Below are 20,124 nucleotides of genomic sequence, written 5' to 3' on the forward strand. Positions count from 1 at the left end.
TCCGTGCCTACACGGCCTGTTTTATCTCTCCCAGTTCACAATCACCCACCTATGGCCCTCCAGGTTGTCCCCCGGGGTCCCTGGAGACATCTTTGTCACTCTGAGGCCCAGACTCTTGGAATTCAAAGTCCTTTGGCCTCAGCACTGCTGTGTTTGAGGAACGAGGGAACTACGGGTCTCCCTACTTCTCCTCTATGTTGGATCTCAACCTGATTGGAATTCTTTTAAAAGTCATAAAGGACATCATTGAGACAACTAGAGAAATGTTGATATGGGCTGCATATTAGAAATGGTTTGTATCAATGATAAATATCTTGTGTTCGATACTCATATCATTTATTTAGAAGACTACTCTTTGTTTTAGGAGATAGATACTTAAGTATTTAGGAGTAGAAAGTCAAAACGTCTATAGCTAACTCAAATGGTTCAACAAAAAGTGTGTGTGTGTATGTGTGCACGCATGAAGAGAGAAAGAGGGATAAAATCAGTATTCAGCTGAGGCTAAATATCAACATTGAAGATGGAAATGCTGAGATACAAAACCAGTATGAAGTTCTATTAGAAATTCTTGGGGCGCCTGGGTGGCTCAGTCTGTTAAGCACCTGGCTCTTGGTTTCTGATCTGGTCATGTTCTCACGGTTCATGAGTTCGAGCCCCACATCAGGCTCTACATTGACAGTGCAAAGCCTACTTGGGATTCTCTCTCCCTGTCTCTCTGCCCCTCCCCTGCTCATGCTCTCTCGCTCTCTCTCTCTCTCTCTCTCAAAATTAAATAAATAAATAAAAACTAAAAAAAAAGAAAATCTTAATTATTGGGGCACATGGCTATCTTAGTAGAGTCTGGATCTCAGGGTTGAGTTTGAGCCTGGGTGTAGTGATATGTTGGGTGTAGTGATAAAATCTTTAATAAAAACAGAAATTCTAAATTCATATTATAATGTCATTATTAAAAATTTTTAATTGTCGGTTAAGCATCTGACTTCAGCTCAGGTCATGATCTCACAGTTTGTAGGTTCGAGCCCGTGTCAGGCTCTATGCTGTCAGCTCAGAGCCTGAAGCCTGCTTTAGATTCTGTGTCTCCCTCTCTCTCTGCCCATCTCCTGCTTGCACTCTGTCTCTGTCTCTGTCTCAGAAATAAATAAAACATTAAAAAAATCTTAATTTTCAATTGTCAATTTTTATAAATATGACAGTAATGTACTGAAACAATTTCTCAGACCATGACTCAATTACTAAATCGGTGTTCATTTTCAACTAAAGTAGTGGAAAAGCAAGACTTTTTCTTTTTAAATGTTTACTTTGAAATAATTTCAAACTTTAAGACTTGAGAGAATACATAGAGCGTGTTCTCACATATCTTTTATCTTGCTTCACCACAGTATTCTCACATTTGTTTTATGATTCTCTCTCTCTCTCTACACACACACACACACACGCACGCACGCACACGCATAATCAGCACTCAGATGTAGAAACCTAACTTTACTACTAGGACCCGACTTCCTTTAACCCCTTCTAGATAGTATTCCCTACCCCACCCCTGCTTTCAGAGACAATTATGATCTTTACTACAAATATCACACATTAGTTTTGCCTGTATTCTACTTTAATAAATAGTATCATACAGAATGTAACCTGTGTTTGGCTTTTTCTTTCAGCATTATGAGTTATTGTGTATAGTTGTAGACCATTTATTCTCAGTGTTATATAATCTTCGGCATTCGTTTTCTATTGCTATGTAACACATTATCACAAACTTGGGGCTTTGAAGCAGCAAACATGTATTCTATCAGGATGATAAGAGAATAAGCGTATCCCCAATAAAATTCTGCAAACACATCTCTTTAAAATATTTATGGGTCTCCTCTGAATCTTACTGAGGCTAACTCATTCATTAAATGAAAGCCATATCCACAAATATTATTGATATAAGCTTTTATCCACCTTGGGCTTCTGCATAGACTGCTGACAGACAACATCTTCTTAGAAGTCCTCTTGCTAGACTAAACCATTTCCCGAGGCACCGCCTTAGGTCTTTCTTAACAATGGATTTGTATTTGCAGCATTTTCGGGTCCTGTTTTCTTGAGTTTTTTAAATTGTGCCATCATCAGTCCTTGGAGAGGCTAGGAATCTTCCAACCCAGCAAGGCCCAGCTCCTTTTTGTTTAATGTGGCTTCCTTTTTTTTTTTTTAATGTTTTTTTATTTTTGAGAGAGAGAGAGAGACAGAGTGTGAGCAGGAGAGGGGCAGAGAGAAAGGGAGACACAGAATCTGAAGCAGGATCCAGGCTCTGAGCTGTGAGCACAGAGCCCGACACTAGGCCTCAAACCCACGAACCGTGAGATCATGACCTGAGCAGAAGTCAGAGGCTCAACCGACTGAGCCACCCAGGGGCCCCAATGTGCTTTCCTTCAGCTTATCCCTTTCTGTTTATTTTTACTGTAAGCAACAAGAAGATGACACCTTCAACACTCTGCTTAGGAATCTTCTCAGTGAGAGCTTCAATTCATTTGGTGAAGTCTCTGTCTTCCACCCACCCGTAGGTGACAGCATTGCCAAACATAACAAGACCTCCTTTCTTTCAGCTTCTTTCTTTCCCTACTTCCCTACAACTGCGACATCCTTAAAGGCTATCTGGCTTCTAACAAGCTCTTTAATAGCCTTTGGTCTTCACTGAGGCTCCTCAAATTCCCTCCTACTTTTGCCAAGACCCAGTCCCAAAGCCATGCCCACATGTTCAGGTTTCTGAATTTACACTCACAACAGTGCATGGCAGAGGCTGTTTCTCCACATACTTGACCATACAGTGGGTTAGCAAACTCCTTGACCTTCACTAACTTGGTAATCAAAAAACATTTCATGGGTTGGGGGATAGGTGAAATAGGTGAAAAGGACTAAGAGGTATACACTTCCAGTTATAAAAGAAATAACTCATGGGGATAAAAAGTCCAACACAGGGAATACAGTCAATAATATTGCAATAATTTTGTTTTAACAATTTCACTGTTGTTCTAATTTGCATTTCATTTATTATGAATAAGGTCCAGTATACTTTCAAATATTTAAAAACCATTATCACTTTTTCTGTCAATTGCCTAATCATAATTTTTGCCCATTTGGGAGTAGTTGATCATTTTTCTTACTGATGTTTTAGAGCTCTTAAGGAAAATAGTCTTTTATCTGTCTCACGTGTTGGAAAGGTTTTTTTCAGTTTGTCATTTTTCTCTTAAGTTTGTTTATAAGAATTCCTGCACTTGAGGTTTTTATATATGCAAGTTTATTACTATTCCTTTTATATCTTGCTTAGAGATCTCTTCCTGGACTCTAAGTTTATAAAAAAAAAAACACAAAAACTCTATGATTTCCTTTACTACTTTTCTGGTTTCATTTTTAATATTAAAATATTTGATAGATCTGGAATTTATTTTGGTATAAAGAGGGTGAGAATCCCACTCCCCCCATCTGATTAGTCATTTCTTTGAATACAATTCATTCAACAATCTATCCTCCCTTCCCACTGACGTTTTCATTATGCTCCATATTTATTGTATCTTTTTTTTTTCCTACTTGACCTTGACACATCTTTTATTAGAACCATGGAACCATAGGTAGGGTCATGAATCCGGAAGGAGGGAAGGGAGTCTATGGGTCTAATGCTTGCATACAGAATTACAGCCAACCTTGGGGTGCCTGGGTGGCTCAGTCTGTTAAGCATCTGACTTCCACTCAGGTCATGATCTCCAGGTTGGTGAGTTCCAGCATCTGACTTGGCTCAGGTCATGATCTGGAGGTTGGTGAGTTCCAGCCCAGCACGGGGCTCTGTGCTAACAGCTCAGAGCCTGAAGCCTGCTTCAGATTCTGTGTCTCCCTTTATCTCTGTCCCTCCCTCTGTTTCTCTCTCAAAAAAAATTGTTTTAATTAAAAAAAAATTAAAACCACACTGAGATACCACCTCACACCTGTCAGAGTGGCTAAAATGAACAAATCAGGAGACTATAGATGCTGGAGAGGATGTGGAGAAACAGGAACCCTCTTGCACTGTTGGTGGGAATGCAAACTGGTGCAGCCACTCTGGAAAACAGTGTGGAGGTTCCTCAAAAAATTAAAAATAGATCTACCCTATGACCCAGCAATAGCACTGCTAGGAATTTACCCAAGGGATACAGGAGTGCTGATGCACAGGGGCACTTGTACCCCAATGTTTATAGCAGCACTTTCAACAATAGCCAAATTATGGAAAGAGCCTATATGTCCATGAACTGACAAACGGATAAAGAAGATGTGGTTTACATATACAATGGAATACTACTTGGCAATGAGAAAGAATGAAATCCTGTCATTTGCAGCAACGTAAATAGAACTGGAAGGTATTATGCTAAGTGAAATAAGTCAGTCAGAGAAAGACAGATATCATATGTCTTCACTCATATGTGGATCCTAAAAAACTTAACAGAAGACCAGGTGGGTGGGGAAGGAGGGGAAAAAGTTACAGAGAGGGAAGGAGGCAAACCATAAGAGACTCTTAAATACTGAGAACAAACTGAGGGTTGATGGGGGCGGGGGGAGGGGAAAGTGGGTGATGGGCATTGAGGAGGGCACCTGTTGGGATGAGCACTGGGTGTTGTACGGAAGCCAATTTGACAATAAATTTCATCTAAAAAAAAAAAAACAACCTACAGGCAACCTAACCACTTCCCTCTGCACGTCTGCAACAAGAAGCATTCAAGGGGAAAAGGCACTGAATTACTTCTGGAGTGTTAGAGGATTTGGGACGGGGGAGGCGAGGATGGGAGGGAGGGTGTGAACCTGTCTTTGTCAGCCAGGCAAAATCTTCTTTGTCTGGGGTCTAGTCTGGTTTCTTTTATCTCACCCTCACTACCCAAACCTTCCTTTGAAATGGGACTGTAGGGCGCCGGTTCCATCTCCTCCCATAGCAAGTATCGTAGCCTACAGTCTGGATGAGACCGAGGCTCCGTGGGTATAGGGAATAGAATGGGACTGGGGCAAGCTGTTGAGATGCCAGGCTTGCCAGCGAAGGGCTGGGAGGGTCGGGAGAAGGACCTTCTCGCAGCGCCCCCGCAATGTCCTCTGCGTCCGCCAGAAGGCGCCCGGGCGCTCGCTTTCACCGCGCTCAGCCGGAGCCTCCGCCGCAACGAGCCGGGAGCCGAGCCGCTCCGCGCCGCGATCTGGACAACCGTGCGGCGGCCTGAGCCCGCCCCGCCCGGCAAGGGGGACAGGGTGCCGGGGACCCCCAGCTTTGTTTCCGGAGCTGGGGCGCAGCGGTTTCTCAACTCTGCTCTCCACCCCCACAGGAAACGCCCAGATCCACCCACCCAGCGCCGAGGTCTACAAAGCCCTGAGCTTCCGAAGGCGGGAGGGGTTGGGCGAGCCCGAGAGGCAGGAGGATCCCCCCGACCCAGGCTCACGCCGGGTTCCCGGATCAGGCCGCCTCCGGCCCCATGAAGACCCCCAGGCCGGGGCTGAGAGCCTGGCGCAGCCCGGACCGAAATCTTGCGGCGGCCTTAGAGCGTTAGACAGGTCAGTGCTCGGGCGGGATGAGGGGCCCGAGCTGGAGGCTGGAGGCGGCGCGCTCGCCGGTCCCCCCCCCGTTCCCCTGCACGAGCTCCCCGGGGCCACTCGCGCGGTCACCTCCGCCGGGGGCATCCAACGGCGCGGGCGTGATTCTGCATTTTTCATGACAAGCAAGGTGTGGAGCCGCCCTGTGCAGCCCACTGGGGGCCAGGTGATGCTCGGACCGAGGGGTGGGGGACGCGCGGGCCAGGGGGCGGCGGGCCAGGGGACGTCCGCTGCTCGAAGAAAGCAGTGCACTCCTACTTATACGCGGCCGCGAGGAAACCGCCGCATGCAAAGGTCTCTTGCATCAAGATGCCAGGCCTCGGGCGTGAGAGGAAACCGAGATGCGAGAGAGGGAGAGAAGAAAGGAGGCCGGGAGACCCGAGGCCCCGGGAGTGAAGGGAGGAGGGCCGGGGGCAACGATTCTCTGTGCAAATCCTAGCGCGCCGAGATGTGGAGAGCTTCCCGGGGAGCTGACTGGAGCCTCCAGAACCGCGGGGCTCCGGGGTCCCAGCCCGCGCCTCCCCTCCGCACCTTTCTCACCCTCCCACCCCTCCCGCCCACCAGGATGCGGCTGGGCCGCCGGGCCCTCTGCGTGCTGGTCCTGCTGCTCGCCTGCGCCTCTCTGGGGCTCCTGTACGTGAGCACCCGGGACGCTCCGGGCCTCCGGGCACCTCTTGCGCTGTGGACGCCCCTGCAGGGCCCCTCCAGACCAGAGCTGCCAGACCTCTCGCCTGAGCCCCGCTATGCACATATCCCGGTCAGGATAAAGGAGCAAGTGGTGGGGTGAGTGCCAGGAGTGGTGGCGGCAGGGCGGCGCTCACTTGGGGGGGGGGGCTGGGGGGGGGGGCTGGGGAGCTTTTGTTTCCTGCACTGCTGAGCTCTGATGCCTCAGTTCTCCTGACTGGTTGAGGGAGGGGGGTGGGGGGACTGCTTGTGAATCTTGGGCTGGGGAAACAAAATCTCTCCTTCCTGAACCTTGTCATGGTGATGGGGAGGGGAGGGTGTGCAGGCAGGGAGAGCCTGAAAGACTTTCTGATGTCCTGATGGTTCCAGAACGGAGAGTCCAGGTGGGGTCCTGAATGGTGGGGAGGCAACTCTGAAATCCTAGCAACTGGCCCTCTTCTACACCTCTGTAAAATCCAGATTTAGGGGATGGGTCGTCCCATTGGGGGTCTCCTCTCCTGGGGGCTGTTTGAAGAGCAGTGTTTAAGGCGACAGACGTTGGATGGGCAAGGTCGAAGGGCCAAGGTGTGGGGCGCCATGTTAATATTTAGCGGGATGTATGGAGCTGTATGGCGGGGCTCTGATGACCCTTCATCCCCCCTCCAGGCGGCTGTCTGGGAACAACTGTAGTTGTGAGGCCAGTGGAGGGAGCTTTCATTTCCCCTTCCAAAGGCAGCTCCGAGCCATTGACCTCACGAAGGCCTTTGACCCTGAAGAGCTGAGGGCTGCCTCTGCCTCCAGGGAGCAGGAGTTCCAGGCCTTCCTTTCAAGGTACCAGCTGAAAAAGAGGGCATGTCTCTGCGGAGGGTGAGCCTTTCGAGGCTTGGAGGGAGGGTGTGACAGGAAGGAGAGCCCCTCTGCCCTTGATTCCTTCTCTGTCCTCCACTGCCAGGAGCCAGTCTGCTGCTGACCAGCTGCTCATAGCCCCTGCCAACTCCCCTCTTCAATACCCCCTGCAGGGTGTGGAGGTCCAGCCCCTCCGGAGCATCTTGGTGCCAGGTGGGGGGGTCTGGGGGTGACCTAAGCCAATCTGGGGGTGGTGGAGCTCAAGGCTGGGTGAGGAAGAGCTAAGGAAGATTGGAATAAGAGGCAGGGGGAGCTTCTGATGAAGGCAGGATTTGAGAGCAGAAGGGGGTTCCTGAGGCAGGGGGTGAGGACCAAAGGAACTGTAGGGTCCTCAGGAACTGCAGCTGACTGTAACTGGAGAGGCTTGGGAGAAAGAATCTATTCTTTGCCGACTGACCAAAGATTAGGTGGATAGGTGGGGCGGGCCATAAAGAGCTATCGCTTTGATGGAAAGGAGTGAAAACTCAGTTACCATAGGCTGCATCCCAAAATGTGCCCTGCTGTGGCCTCAACAAAGAGGGATGGGTGAGAAGGTCTGTGCTGTGTGTGGTGAAAGAGGGAAGAGAAAGTGAGGAAGAATTCAAGGCTGTCTGGGATTCTGATTCCCTCTCCTTCCTCCTAGGGCTGAGCCTGCAGGCAGCTTCTGGTCAGGAGCTTTACCAGGTAAGAGGCTGGGGAGGCCAGCAGACACTAAGGATGGAGGGAGGGGCGCCTGGGTGGCTTAGTAGGTTAAGCAAATGACTCTTTTTTTTTTTTAATGTTTATTTATTCTTGAGAGAGACAGAGACAGAGCTTGAACGGGGGAGGGGCAGAGAGAGAGGGAGACACAGAATCCGAAATAGGTTCCAGGTTCTAAGCTATCAGCACAGAGCCCGATGCAGGGCTCGAAGTCACGAACCATAAGATCATGACCTGAGCCGAAGTCGGACGCCCAACCGACTAAGCCACCCAGGCACCCTGCAAACAACTCTTTCTTTTTTTTAATGTTTATTTATTTTTGAGAGAGAGAGAGAGGCAGAGTGAGAGCAGGGAGGGGCAGAGAGAGAGGGAGACACAGAATCAGAAGCAGGTTCCAGGTTCTAGGCTATCAGCACAGAGCCCAACATGGTGCTCGAACTCACGAACCGTGAGATCGTGACCCGAGCTGAAGTCCGACACCCAATCAACAAGCTACCCAGGTGCCCGGCAACCGGCACTTGGTGTCAGCTCAGGCCATGATCTCACAGTTGCTGGAATTGAGAGCCCTGTGTGGAACTCTGCACTGGCAGCACGGAGCCTGCTTAGGAATCTCTCTCGGCCTCTCTCTCTCTCTCTCTCTCTCAAAATAAATAAATAAACTTGGGGCGGGGGAGAGGGCGGGAAATGGGATGCTGGAGGGAGACAGGGCTGCCAACGGAAAGATGGAGGAACCAGAGAGGCAAGAGGCAGGTCTGAGGCCTAACCCTGTCCTCTCCAACCCCCTCTCCCAGGTGAACCTGACTGCCTCTTTGGGCACCTGGGATGTGGCCGGGGAAGTGACGGGAGTGACTCTCACTGGAGAGGGACAGCCTGATCTCACCCTCGCCAGCCCAGGGCTGGACCAACTCAACCGGCAGCTACAACTGGTTACTTATAGCAGCCGAAGTTACCAGGCAAACACAGCAGACACAGGTGTGAGGTCTGGGCGGAGGCAGGGGCAGGCTGGGTCAACAGAGAGCCCAGAAAGGCTGAATTGGGCAAATGGCAAAGGGTGTGGGAGACACTCGGGCAAAGGCCAGAGCTGCCCAGTCACACAATGGGCATTTCAGCTAGGCCAGCAGGGCCAGAGAGGGAGAGAAGGAGCCTTTGTTCATCTGGGGCCAGAGCAGGCCAAAGGGAAACCCGAGCCTCGAGCCTCGGGTGTGTCCCCTCTTCAGGCCAACCATGGGGGCCCCAGGAAGTGATTTGCCCCAGGAGCCAGAAGGCTCAAGCTCTATTCCCAAACCACTACTTACTGGAGGGCAAGGGACTTCATGTCCCAGAGCTCCCGTGTCTCCTCTAGCAAAAAAGACACAACACAGCCTTCTCTCCAAGGCTTGCTACACCAAATCTCCCTCTTTGGGGCCTTTGCATTTGCTGTTCCCTCTGCCTAGAATGCTCTTCCCCCAGATTTTTGCATGGCTGGCTCCTTCTTGTTACTTGGATCTCAGCTCAAATGTCTCCTCTTCACTATCACATTACTTGCTTTATTTTCCATTCAATGCTTGCCAGTATCTGAATTTTATTTACTTAGCCTAGAACCAGAACGACTAGGTTCCTATCTCAGCTTTGTTGCTTAAGAGTTGTGTAAATGTAGACCAGTTGCTTAATTTCTCTATGCCTTTTTCTGTAGCAGGAATCTACCTTACGGGGCTTGTCAAGGTTAAGTGGGTTCATATATTTAAGGTAAACTTAAAAAGTACCTGCCACATAGTAAATGCTCAATAAAGGTTAGCTTTTAATTAAATCATTTTAAAAAAATTAAACCTTTAATTTTCTTTCTCCCACCCATTAGAGTGTTAGTGCCATGGAGGTAAACACCTTGCATTCTTGTCCACCAGGGCTCAGGAAAGTGGTACACAGAGTAGGCACTTAAATAGTGATTTGCTGAAAAGGGAATGTTGTCCCAACTTTAAGGACCATGTCTGGTGTCCTTTCTTCCCAGTCCGGTTCTCCACGGAGGGACATGAGGCCGCCTTTACCATCCGCATAAGACACCCACCCAACCCTCGGCTGTACCCACCTGGGTCTCTACCCCAGGGAGGTGAGGCTGGTGCGTTCAAGGACCTAAATCCAGGCCTGGTGGGGAGAAGCTGGGAGAGGGAGGACGTGGGAGATGTTTTCCTGCTCCTCACTTCCACTCTCCTTCTCTGCACCTAACCCTGTCCCTCACTCCCAGCCCAGTACAATATCAGCGCCCTGGTCACCATCGCCACTAAGACCTTCCTTCGTTACAATCGGCTTCGGGCGCTCATCGCCAGCATCCGCCGCTTCTACCCAACGGTCACCGTGGTCATCGCCGACGACAGCGACAAGCCAGAGAGCATTAGTGGCCCCCACATCGAGCACTATCTCATGCCTTTTGGCAAGGTGCGCAGTCAGCAAGGCTGAACCGCGCGCCAGAGGGCGCCGAGAGACAGAGGCGCGCGGTGGGTCTGAAGTCACCGGAGTAGTGATTCCAGGACTACCTGCCTCAGAATTACTGGTGCCTGTGAATCACGGCGATTCCTGGAACATAATAAGCTCCGTGGGAGGAGGAATCGCGCCTATCTTATTCGCGCTGCATCCTTAGAATGTGCTTAGCACCTAGGGAGCGCTCAATAAATGGATGATGGATGAATGGATGAATGCACGCATAAATTAAATGCGTTCTAACACCCTCCCCCAAAACAGGGACATATTACCCCTGGCAGTTGGGAAACTGCATTTTTTGCCTAACTCTGAGCCACTCGTAGGTCCCGGAAAGTTTAGAGATGCGCCGGGAGAGAGGAGGAAAGGTGGCAGAGGGGTTGTGTCCTAGCTCTATAGCCTCACTAACTGTATGTACCCTGCCCCCAGGGCTGGTTCGCAGGCCGGAACCTGGCCGTATCCCAAGTAACCACCAAGTACGTCTTGTGGGTGGACGACGACTTTGTCTTCACGGCGAGGACGCGACTGGAGAGGCTTGTGGACGTGCTGGAGCGGACGTCGCTGGACCTGGTAAGGGAGGGCCCGCGGAACGTGGGGTGGGAGAAGGAGGGACTCCAGCAAGCTAAAGCAGCGGCGGGGGAGACCCGGCCGAGAGCGGCCGGCCCTGGGACGGACAGAGGACGACGAAGGGAGCCTGGGGGACAATCTGGGTCCTGCGGGGGTGGAGCGGGAGAGGACGCGGCCGGGAAACCGCCCGAGGGAGGGGCAGCGCGGATCTAACTGCCGGCAGTCCCCGTCCCGCCTGGAGCGAACCTCCCACTCCCCGCAGGTCGGGGGCGCGGTGCGCGAGATCTCCGGCTTCGCCACCACCTACCGGCAGCTGCTGAGCGTGGAGCCCGGCGCGCCAGGCCGCGGGAACTGCCTCCGGCAAAGGCGCGGCTTCCACCACGAGCTCGTCGGCTTTCCGGGCTGCGTGGTCACCGACGGCGTGGTCAACTTCTTCCTGGCGCGCACCGACAAGGTGCGAGAGGTCGGCTTCGACCCGCGGCTCAGCCGCGTGGCGCATCTGGGTGAGTGGCGTCCCCTCCCGGCCCCGGGCAGAGACCCCCGCGGGGCTCTGGGCGAGTCTCCAAAGGCAGCGGGTACTCCTACGCCCACCCCAGTGGAGCCCACGGTTGGCACCCGGGGCCCCTGGAGAGTTCTGCGAAAATTCACCAAGCCTTGCGCCCCGGCAAGAGACAGGGCTCCCTCCCTCCTGGCCCGCACACCCTTTAAACCTCCAAGCCCAGTACAGCTACTGGGTTAGCCGGCCTTTAACTTCCCCCACCACTGTCAGACCTTGAGTCCAGTCCCAGCCGCTTCCCCTGGTTCAGACCACACTCCTGGAGCGGCCTGTTCAGCATTTATTTAACATTTATTTAGGTGTGTGTTGGGGAGGATGGGGGTATGCTCTCAAAACACAAAGTAAGGATGTTGACTTCATTTTACATAAGAGTAAAACTAGGACCCAAATGAATTGACTAGCCCAAGGCCCTCACAAAAGGAGTCTTTGCAGGTGCAGCCTGTGTACCCCAACTCTCAGTTCTCCCTTTAAGGGTCGGCCCTCTGCGCCCTTCAGACGCTTCACTGTGTACTCCCCTTCCCTCCACTGCCAGAATTCTTCCTGGACGGGCTTGGTTCCCTGCGGGTGGGCTCCTGCTCAGACGTCGTTGTGGATCATGCATCTAAGTTGAAGCTGCCTTGGACCTCAAGGGATGTGGGGGCAGAGACTTATGCCCGGTACCGCTACCCAGGATCGCTGGATGAAAGTCAGGTGGCCAAACACCGCCTACTCTTCTTCAAACACCGGCTGCAGTGCATGACCGCAGAATGATGGCCACTCGGGGCCTTCCAACTCTCGGGCTGGGCCTGCCTCCTTGACCCTGCCAGGAATTTCTAGCAAACCCCACCCACCACCCAGTGACTACTCCACTGACTGTCCCTGATCCCCTTCAGAATCTGATCCCAAATAGGGGCTTGTCCTGGTGACACTCCTCCTTTCTGCGAGTGCCCAGCGATGCGATGGAGCCATAACTCGACCCACGGCCAGTGCCAAGTCCTCCCCCCAACCCTCTTCTCATGGGGCAGGAACTGGGGGGGGGGTCACTTTCCAAGTGCCAAAAAGCCCATGGGGACTCTAAGAACCTAAAACGGAAATACTCTCATCTCCTTGGGACTGAGGGGATGGGGAAGCCCCCAACGTGTATTCCCAGGGCTGTGCCCCCTCCCCCATCTCTGGATCCAGGACTCTGTGCACCGGTTCCAGCCCCACCCCTATGGAGAGAACCAGTGACTCTGGAGCTGGGGCGGGGGCCGGTGAACACACAAGTGAAAGCCATTTGTAGTTGTGTCTCTGCAATGCCGCGGGCATGGAGAAAGGGGCACCGAGGGCCGGTGTGTGGACACCCAGACTCACTTCATGAACCCCAGTGGCTCTCAGCTTTGTTTTATTAGTTACATGAAGTGAGGAGACTCCTCGCACACATATTGTCGGGGCCCTCCACACTCCAAATGACCGGGTCAGACCCACACTGTGCATGTCTTTGGACCTGTAGGCTCCTGGAAAGGAGAGGGGACCTGTCAGGAGTAGATTAGGTACCCTCCTCCCTCTCTCAGCATTTGGCAGTCTTCTGGGGGGCACACCACCCCGCTTTGAAACCCTAGCTCCTCAGTTCTTCATGCGGAGATGGACCCAGTCTCCTTGGCTTAGCCTTAAATTGGCTAATCATTTCATCCCCCCACTTTCTTCCTCCAGCTTCCTTCTCGGCCCCCTTCCCCAAACCCTCTGCCTAGATCTTCAGCCACTGACTCACATGTCACTTGCTCCACCCCAGCGCCTCCTGGATCTCACTCCGGTTCCTACTGCCCCCTCACCAGTCTCTCCAGGGCATGAGCAGCTGCGTCCTGGACACTCACAAACAGCTGCTCTGGGGTCACTCTGTCCAAGAGTCCTGCCTGGGTCAGTGTCCCCAGCACTGAGGCTGTGTAGAGAGGCAGGTCAGGCTCTTAGATCTTAAATCCACACTGCGTCCTTTTCCCTCCCTCAAGCATCCAGCTATTCCCCCCCCCCGCCCCCCCCCCCCCCCCGTCCCCAGGTCTTCCACACCTCTCACCATTACACTGAGCCAGGAGAAGGTGGATCCCAGCATCTCGGCATCGCCTGGCTAGCTGCAGAAGCGGGGCAAGGGGGTTAAATCCCACATCAGAAGGTATGCGTGGGATAAAGAGACTTTCTCCTCAACCTACCCCGTCCCTCACCTGTACCACCTCTCTGGCTCCAGCAGCATCTGCAAAGGTGATACCACTGCAGTCTAGGACCACCACTCTGACAGGCTCAGCAACTAGGATGGGAGAAGGCAAGCGTACCCAGATGCCTCCATGGGTCACACCCAAATCTCCCTCCTTGTCTCCCCATCTCACCTGCATCAGGTGGGCCATCTAGCTTGGGAGTCTCCTGTGGGTAAAGAAGGGCAGTCACCACAAGACGCAAGCATGAGGATGCGCCCCTTAAGCACAATGATCCCCTTGAGAAGCCACACCTGCCTCCCACTCCCAGAGAAGCCACACTCCCCTTTGACCAAGCCTCTCACCTTGCGTCCTTCTCCAAGCCCCAGGTGCCACTCCAGGATGCGGCGGAACTGCCCGCGGGTCCCAAAGTAGAGCGGTGTTGGGTATCTCAAGATGCAGAGCCCCGGGACCTTGAGGAGCTAAGATGTCAGAGGGTCAGAAAAACATCTGGGCCTAATCTTCCCTTCCCTCTCTGTCTGTGGCCCACCCACCTTGTGGCTCTCTTCGAGTGGCCTGTAGAGCTCCGTCCCCTCAGCAAGTCCAAGTGCCAGGCACTGCACCCTGGGCAGGAAGCTGGGGTCAGATTCCCAGCCTGGCCTGGCTGGAGAGTCACCCCAAGCACCTGTCCTCTCCCCACCCCTCTTCCCAACTCCTCTCATCTCTACTCCCACCTCTGGGTGCGGCAGACCACAGTCATCATGGAGAAGACCACGCCTACGGCCAGGCCCAAGTCCACACTCAGGATCACTACGGCCACCCATGTGACCATCCATACAGCCTGCAGGACATGGATGGGAGTGATATGCCCCGGAGAAATGCCAGGCCATGGCTGCTAGGGAAGGAGGTCCAGGGGCAGTGACTGCCAGGACAAATGAGAGGGAGGGATAGCCCAGGAGAAGGTAGAATGACAGAAGGGACAGAATTGACCCAACAAGGGAAATACACCAAATGTAATCACCCCAGACCTTGCACCAGCTGGGGATTTACAAATATCCGGGTCTGAAGGGGTTCAAACCCCACTCTCCACCGTGTCTCTGAGTAATGGGATTAGGAGGGATGCATGTTGGGGGGGACTGGAGGGGGAGGGGAGCTGCAGCATTTAGGACCAGAACAATTAGCTCCAATCTAGGGCAGAGGCTGGGGATGCTGGCAAGTAGGAGGGGGCAATCTGGGAGTAATGCTGCCACTTCTCACAAAGTCCATGCGGCTGATGCGCCATAGTTGTGGAAGTTCCTGCATCTGGAAGAACATCTGGCGCATGCTGGAGATGTTGATGCAAGCCAGGACAGCCTTGGGGGCAGAAGAGGCAAGCTGACTGCCCCAATGTCCTAGAATGTAGCCACCACCACCCCCAGTCACCCCCATGCCTCCGCTGTTCCTCACCTTGGGCAGATAGTAGAAGAAGGGCCCCAGCCACAGCAGCACTGACAGGACAACTATGCAGGAGAAGAGACCTGCCAGCTAGAAAGAAGGAGGGATGGATGCAGAGAAGGAAGGGAACCTCACTCACCCCTGTGTGAGAGCTGGTCTGCCTGCCCCACTCTGCCTCGGCTTCCTTGGAAGTCTCCCTCCTCCCAAATCCCCTTTCCATGAAGCCATTCCTCAGTCTTCAACTCCCTTCTTGGTATTCTGCCTCTCACATCCACCTTTCCCCTCTCCCAATTAAATGCCTGTCATTCACCGGTCTCTACCTAGACGTAGCTCAACTTCCCTATTTTTGTAGCCCGTGTCCACCTTAAAAGCCACTGTTGCATTACCCTAAAAGCAGGGAACCACCTTCTTGGGGCACCAGCAGAGTAGGAAAGCAGAAATATTAGGGGGAGACTTTCATATGTGATATTTCTTTTTAAAAGAAAATGTCCTCATGGGGCGGGGGTCAGAATTTCGTCTTTCAAATTTATATGACAGTTTAGTATTGTTTTTATTGTGAACTACATATGGGCACTGTAAGCTTCTTCAGTGCTTAGAGTCTGCCAAGGTCTTAATGGAGCCTTGTTACCTTCTATCTCTCCTACCTAGAAACCACCCCCCCCCCATTCACTCTCCCTCATCATTCTCCTCTGTACAGCTGCCCCCCAGGTATCTATCTACAGTCTTCCACCTGTTTCTCCACCACCACCCCAACCTAATACCCACCCCCTTTCCCACCCAAGGACATGCTCTTACCTGTGTGTTCCCACCAGCATCCACTAGTAGGCTGGTGGTGGCCAAAGTGGCAGAGTTGGGAAAGCAGGAGAAGAGGGAGGAGATGAGGTTGGAGATACCATGTGCCAAGAGCTCCTGGAGGGATGCAGTCAGATGAAGAGGAGAGAGAGACAAAGGCATGGGGCAGGGGCGGGGGGGGGGGGGGGGATGAGGGAAGACATCAGATTAGGGAGTTGTCTCCTGAATGCAATTGGGGTCTTCAGTCAAAGTCACACCTGGTTGGAGTCAATAGTGTAGCTATACTTGTCTGCATAGATGGAGGCCAGGGAGGCGGACACAGCAAAAGTAACCAGTGCGATGGGCAGTGAGTCAGCCAGAATCCTGGGCAGCTCAGCCAGGTCGGGAAGATGGGGTTGGGGAAATCTGGAGAGAGAGGGATCCATGGTGAGGGTGGGTTGTGTATAAGAAGGATATGGGGAAGAAAGAGAAAATAGGGCAGGACAGGCCAAGAGGAGGTGTGGGTGGGAGCAGTCTGAGAATAGCAGGCTGGTGTCTTGATTCTCTCTTACCCCCCAGGCAGCAGCCCCACAATCTGGACGTTGTATCTTGTGTCCAGGGAAGAGGTGAAGCACAGCACAGAGGCCAGAAGCACCTGGGAAAGAGCAAATTAGAGCACGGCAGAAGATGAGCTTCCTGGAAGAGGCCGGGGAAAGCTTCACATGAGAGAGGATTAAAAGGCATTAGGTCTTTGCAGGGGCCCAGCAATTGGGGGAGTTGGGATATGTTTGGGATGACAGCCGACTGAGAGTGAAGGAGAGTGGGAATGGGAAAGGAATGAGGTATACCTGAGGCTGTGGTAAGAGATGGACTGGAGGAAGTAAGAGGCGCTCCGCTCCCATGAGGGATGGTAGATATCAGGAAGTACACCCAGCCATTCTAAGTAGGACACTGGGATAGATCTAGGGATCTCCCGCGTATGGGTGGAGATGTGGAACACTTATTTAGTCGGCGGAGGGGGAGAGAGAGAGAGAGAAATGTAGGTGGGCGTGGGAAGGGAGAGAAACTGAATTACAGTGAAGGACCCGGTAGGGGGAGAGCAGTGGAGGTGCTGTGGCGAGCGACACCTCAAGGGAACGCTGTAAGCAGGAAGAAAGCATTCTAAGAGGTCTAGAAGAGGCTCTGCCAGAGAAGTGGGACCGTGTGGGTGGGGGATTCTGCAGGGTCACAGTGTTCTGGGAAGAGGCCTGGAAAAGTACGCGTGTGCACAGGACCTCTTTCTGTAAGCTCGCTGCCTTCCACGAGGGGGCGGCAGCGGCCAGCTCCTACCCGACCGGCAAGCTCTGTGTGGTTCAGGAGACCGCGACCCGGGAGCCATCCTCACCATGACGATTTCCCCCGGGATCGGGGTGGGTAGCTTGTCTCGGAATCTCACGTTCAGTTCTTTGACCGGCACGAGCAGCGCCAGGCTGAGTGCCGAGATGGTCAGTTCGGCCGGACTGCTCCGGGGCAGCGCGGTCAGCACAGCGGCCAGCGTCTGCGGGCAGGGGAAGTGATCGAGGGCCCGGGGCCGGGGTCGACTGCCCTCAGAGCGGACCCACCCGGCCAAGGCAAGGCCTCCCGGCTCCCATCAGGGCTTCCGTCTCCGCAGCGCCCCTCATTCAGCCACGTGGTTCTAATCTCCTTTCCTCCGCCCCCGTCACCCTCTATCCCTCCACTCGCCGTCCTTCCTTTCCCGGTTTCCCTCTTCCCAGGACCGCTAGAAGCCGCTTCTCGGCCGTTCTCCACCCCCACCTTGAAGAGAGAGAAGCAGCCAATCTGGCGCGGGAGGGGCAACCCCAAAAGGCTCGGCAGCTGGGACACGAGCACGTGCAGCGCGGCCCCGCTGGTCAGCGCTTTGACCACCGGCTCCGACAAAAAGGTGGACAGGACGCCGAGCTGCAGCGCGAACATGCCCAGCTGCAGGGGAGAAGATGCGCAATCACTACAGGAGGAGGAGTGGACTCGCCAGAGCGCAGTGCGCCAGTTGCTCCGCGCACCTCTCCCGCCTAGACCCGCGCATGACACTTGTCCCTCCCTCTCTCCTGGCCCAGTTCCCCCGGCCCCAGTGTGGATCCCCCAGGGTCCTCCCTCACCATCAGCGCCCCGCTACCGAAGGCCAAGGCTGCAGCCGACCCAACCCGCTGAGCGTCCAACTGTTCCCTTTCGATTCCGCTCAGGTTACCCCCGAGGGGTTCGGGCACCAGCCGTTCCACCGCCGAGCCTGTCATGAGGCTGAGTACCGCGAAAGTTCCTAGGGCCGGGGGACAAACGCAGAGATCACCAGCTGTGTCGCCTGGGGCGCGGCGACCGTCCGGGCTTCGCGCCCTCGGGCCTGGATGCTGCAGTCAGACCCCGCTCTTCTGGAAGGCTGCTGCTCCGATGAAGACGATGGGGCCGAGAGCCCGTGCAGCAGCCCGGAACCGGCGGTGAGGGAGGAAAGAAGGGCGCACCGGCGGGCAAAAACTGCCCTCTAACTGCATCACTGCCCGCTCCCGCAGACCGCCCGCGGACTGCGCGCTCCTTTGGGTGACCGCGCATCTCTTCTTCCCTCTTCCAAGTCCGGGAGATGTTCATTTAAACCAAATGTCATGGGGGAAGAAAAGTTCTGAGGAAACTCCCTTCTCTCTGCACCCACTCGGTACCCGCAGCAAGCTTTGCCTAGGTCCGAGGTTCCTGGCAGGGTAGCCACAGAGGCGCAAGGGAAGAAGGGGAGGGGAAGAGGGGAATAAGAGCTAAGGAGCTTCCAAGGGCCGAAGTCTCAAACCCCCATCCATTCTCACCCTACAGAGAAGGAGAGGAGTCACTGGGTTACTCACCTGTGGACAGGTGTCTACCAGTCCCCAACAAGGTGTAAATGAGGACGGGGAAGAAAGAAGTGTAGAGTCCGAACACTGGAGGCACTGAGGTCAGGAGGGCAAAAGCCATGCCTGTATGAGAAATGAAAGGGATGATCTTCAGGGTCTGTGTGTGGGGTTGGGGAAAGGTGACTAGCGCCCACACTCTTAGAGGCTGGCATGGGGACGCTGAATCATGCCACATGAGGGAACCTAGGGGTTAACAGGCCTCTGTGGGAGGTGGGAGGTTGTGGGGCGGACAAGGTCACAGATCCGTGTCGGCCCAGTCCTCCGGGGAGTAGGGGGCAGGGGTTGTTCTTCTCTCCAGTTCCCTGACCCGGAACATGTCCAAGACTTCTAGAAGGATTGCGCAAATGAAGGGGCTGGGGGTGGGGATCTGATGCAGCTCCGTGGTCCTTACCCAGAACGTGGTCTCAGGTCTTGTCTCCGAACCCTCGGCCACCCTAACCCAGCCCTCGCTCCCAGGTGCCCAGCTCCTGCATCCCCCTCCCTGTCCCCCCCCCGCCCCCCGAGCTTGGGCCGCTGACAGGCTAGCGTTACGGCCGCTCACCCTGGGGCACGTGCACGATGCCCACGGTCACCCCGGCCACGGCATCCCCGAGCAGCCAGGCCCGCCAGCGGTAGTGAGGCAGCCAACGCAGCGGGGGCAGCCGCGCCCGCAGCAGGCGCCACGCCCCCGGCCCGGAGCAAGCGCTGGCCAACCGCCTCCACCGTCTGCACAGTCGGGACGAGCGAGGCTCCGCGAGTAGCTCCGGCGCCTGCTCTGCGTCCCCGAAGAGCCGCTGGAACCGAGCCTCGGTGAGAGGTTCCCTGAACTTGGCGCCCAGAGGGAACTTAAGGTCGGAGGCCTCTCCCAGGCCTGGGCTGGTCCCGGCGCCCGGTAGCCCACTCATTTTGCCCCTGGCCACCTCCAACCCCGCCTAGTCTTAAATAGCCCTCCACCCGCTAGCCCTGAGTCCCGCCTCCATGAAGCAGGGTCCAATCCAGCCCCGGAGGGCGCCCTCTCTTGGGGACCTTCAACGGCCGGGAGAGAGCAAAGGCTTCGGGAGCGGGCGTCTCTGTGTTAGGCGTTTCCTCAGATGTCCTTGGCGGGGTCGCCGGCTCCGGAGCCTGCTAGGGCGGGGCGGAGGAGGGGGTGTGGAAAGGTGTAGGGACCAGAGACAGAAGCCAAAAGACAGCGCATTCTCAACACCCAACACCCACTTTTTACCACTCGTAAGCCTTTGATTCCCACCTCCTCACTCCCGGCTCCCTTCGCATCGGCCCTTTAGGAGGAGATAGCTGGCTGGGCCGCTGTGACCTGTCATTCCCAGAGCCTCTGCATCCCCCCTCCCCAAGAGGTGAAGATGCCGCCCCCCCCCCCACACACACACACCACACACACATACCTCTACCCCAGACCCAAATCCTCACGGGGCACAGCTTGCCCCCAAGAAAGTGTAAGAGGCTCTGTGGGCAGAGAAGCATCACAAACTGCTGAGCTGGG

At 54.3% G+C, this 20,124-nt stretch overlaps 2 protein-coding genes across 10 annotated transcripts; one reads left to right on the forward strand and one right to left on the reverse strand.

Annotated features, from left to right (window-relative positions):
- Positions 1–5,109: 5,109 nt before the first annotated feature.
- B4GALNT1 (beta-1,4-N-acetyl-galactosaminyltransferase 1) lies at positions 5,110–12,649 on the forward strand. 3 transcript variants are annotated; one of them, XM_053895103.1, is made up of 11 exons: positions 5,110–5,538; positions 6,142–6,360; positions 6,907–7,071; positions 7,193–7,299; positions 7,769–7,809; positions 8,616–8,796; positions 9,809–9,916; positions 10,043–10,233; positions 10,702–10,842; positions 11,102–11,342; positions 11,928–12,649. In XM_053895103.1, exons 2-11 carry the CDS (start codon positions 6,143–6,145, stop codon positions 12,143–12,145), a joined length of 1,611 nt encoding a protein of 536 aa, XP_053751078.1. In that variant the 5' UTR covers positions 5,110–5,538; position 6,142; the 3' UTR covers positions 12,146–12,649. The 3 variants fall into 3 exon arrangements, with proteins under 3 accessions (XP_053751078.1, XP_053751080.1, XP_053751079.1); XM_053895105.1 differs by having other exon boundaries at positions 9,809–9,907; XM_053895104.1 differs by lacking the exon at positions 5,110–5,538 and adding an exon at positions 5,641–5,743.
- Positions 12,650–12,736: 87 nt separating this feature from the next.
- Positions 12,737–20,063, reverse strand: SLC26A10P (Solute carrier family 26 member 10). 7 transcript variants are annotated; one of them, XM_019454919.2, is made up of 18 exons: positions 19,189–19,720; positions 18,600–18,710; positions 17,877–18,034; positions 17,536–17,700; positions 17,126–17,278; positions 16,314–16,396; positions 16,020–16,167; positions 15,766–15,879; positions 14,983–15,060; positions 14,794–14,889; positions 14,271–14,377; positions 14,091–14,160; positions 13,902–14,018; positions 13,732–13,765; positions 13,570–13,652; positions 13,425–13,479; positions 13,186–13,292; positions 12,737–12,870 (listed from the first exon to the last, which is right to left on the reverse strand). In XM_019454919.2, exons 1-18 carry the CDS (start codon positions 19,529–19,531, stop codon positions 12,832–12,834), a joined length of 2,061 nt encoding a protein of 686 aa, XP_019310464.2. In that variant the 5' UTR covers positions 19,532–19,720; the 3' UTR covers positions 12,737–12,831. The 7 variants fall into 7 exon arrangements, 6 of the variants coding, with proteins under 6 accessions (XP_019310464.2, XP_019310463.2, XP_019310462.2 ...); XM_019454918.2 differs by having other exon boundaries at positions 13,125–13,292; positions 14,794–15,060; positions 19,189–19,742; XM_019454917.2 differs by having other exon boundaries at positions 14,794–15,060; positions 19,189–19,729.
- Positions 20,064–20,124: the final 61 nt, after the last annotated feature.

The sequence above is a fragment of the Panthera pardus genome, unplaced genomic scaffold, assembly GCF_024362965.1.
Source record: "Panthera pardus isolate Hobbes unplaced genomic scaffold, ASM2436296v1 HiC_scaffold_6, whole genome shotgun sequence".
Lineage (NCBI taxonomy): Eukaryota > Metazoa > Chordata > Mammalia > Carnivora > Felidae > Panthera > Panthera pardus.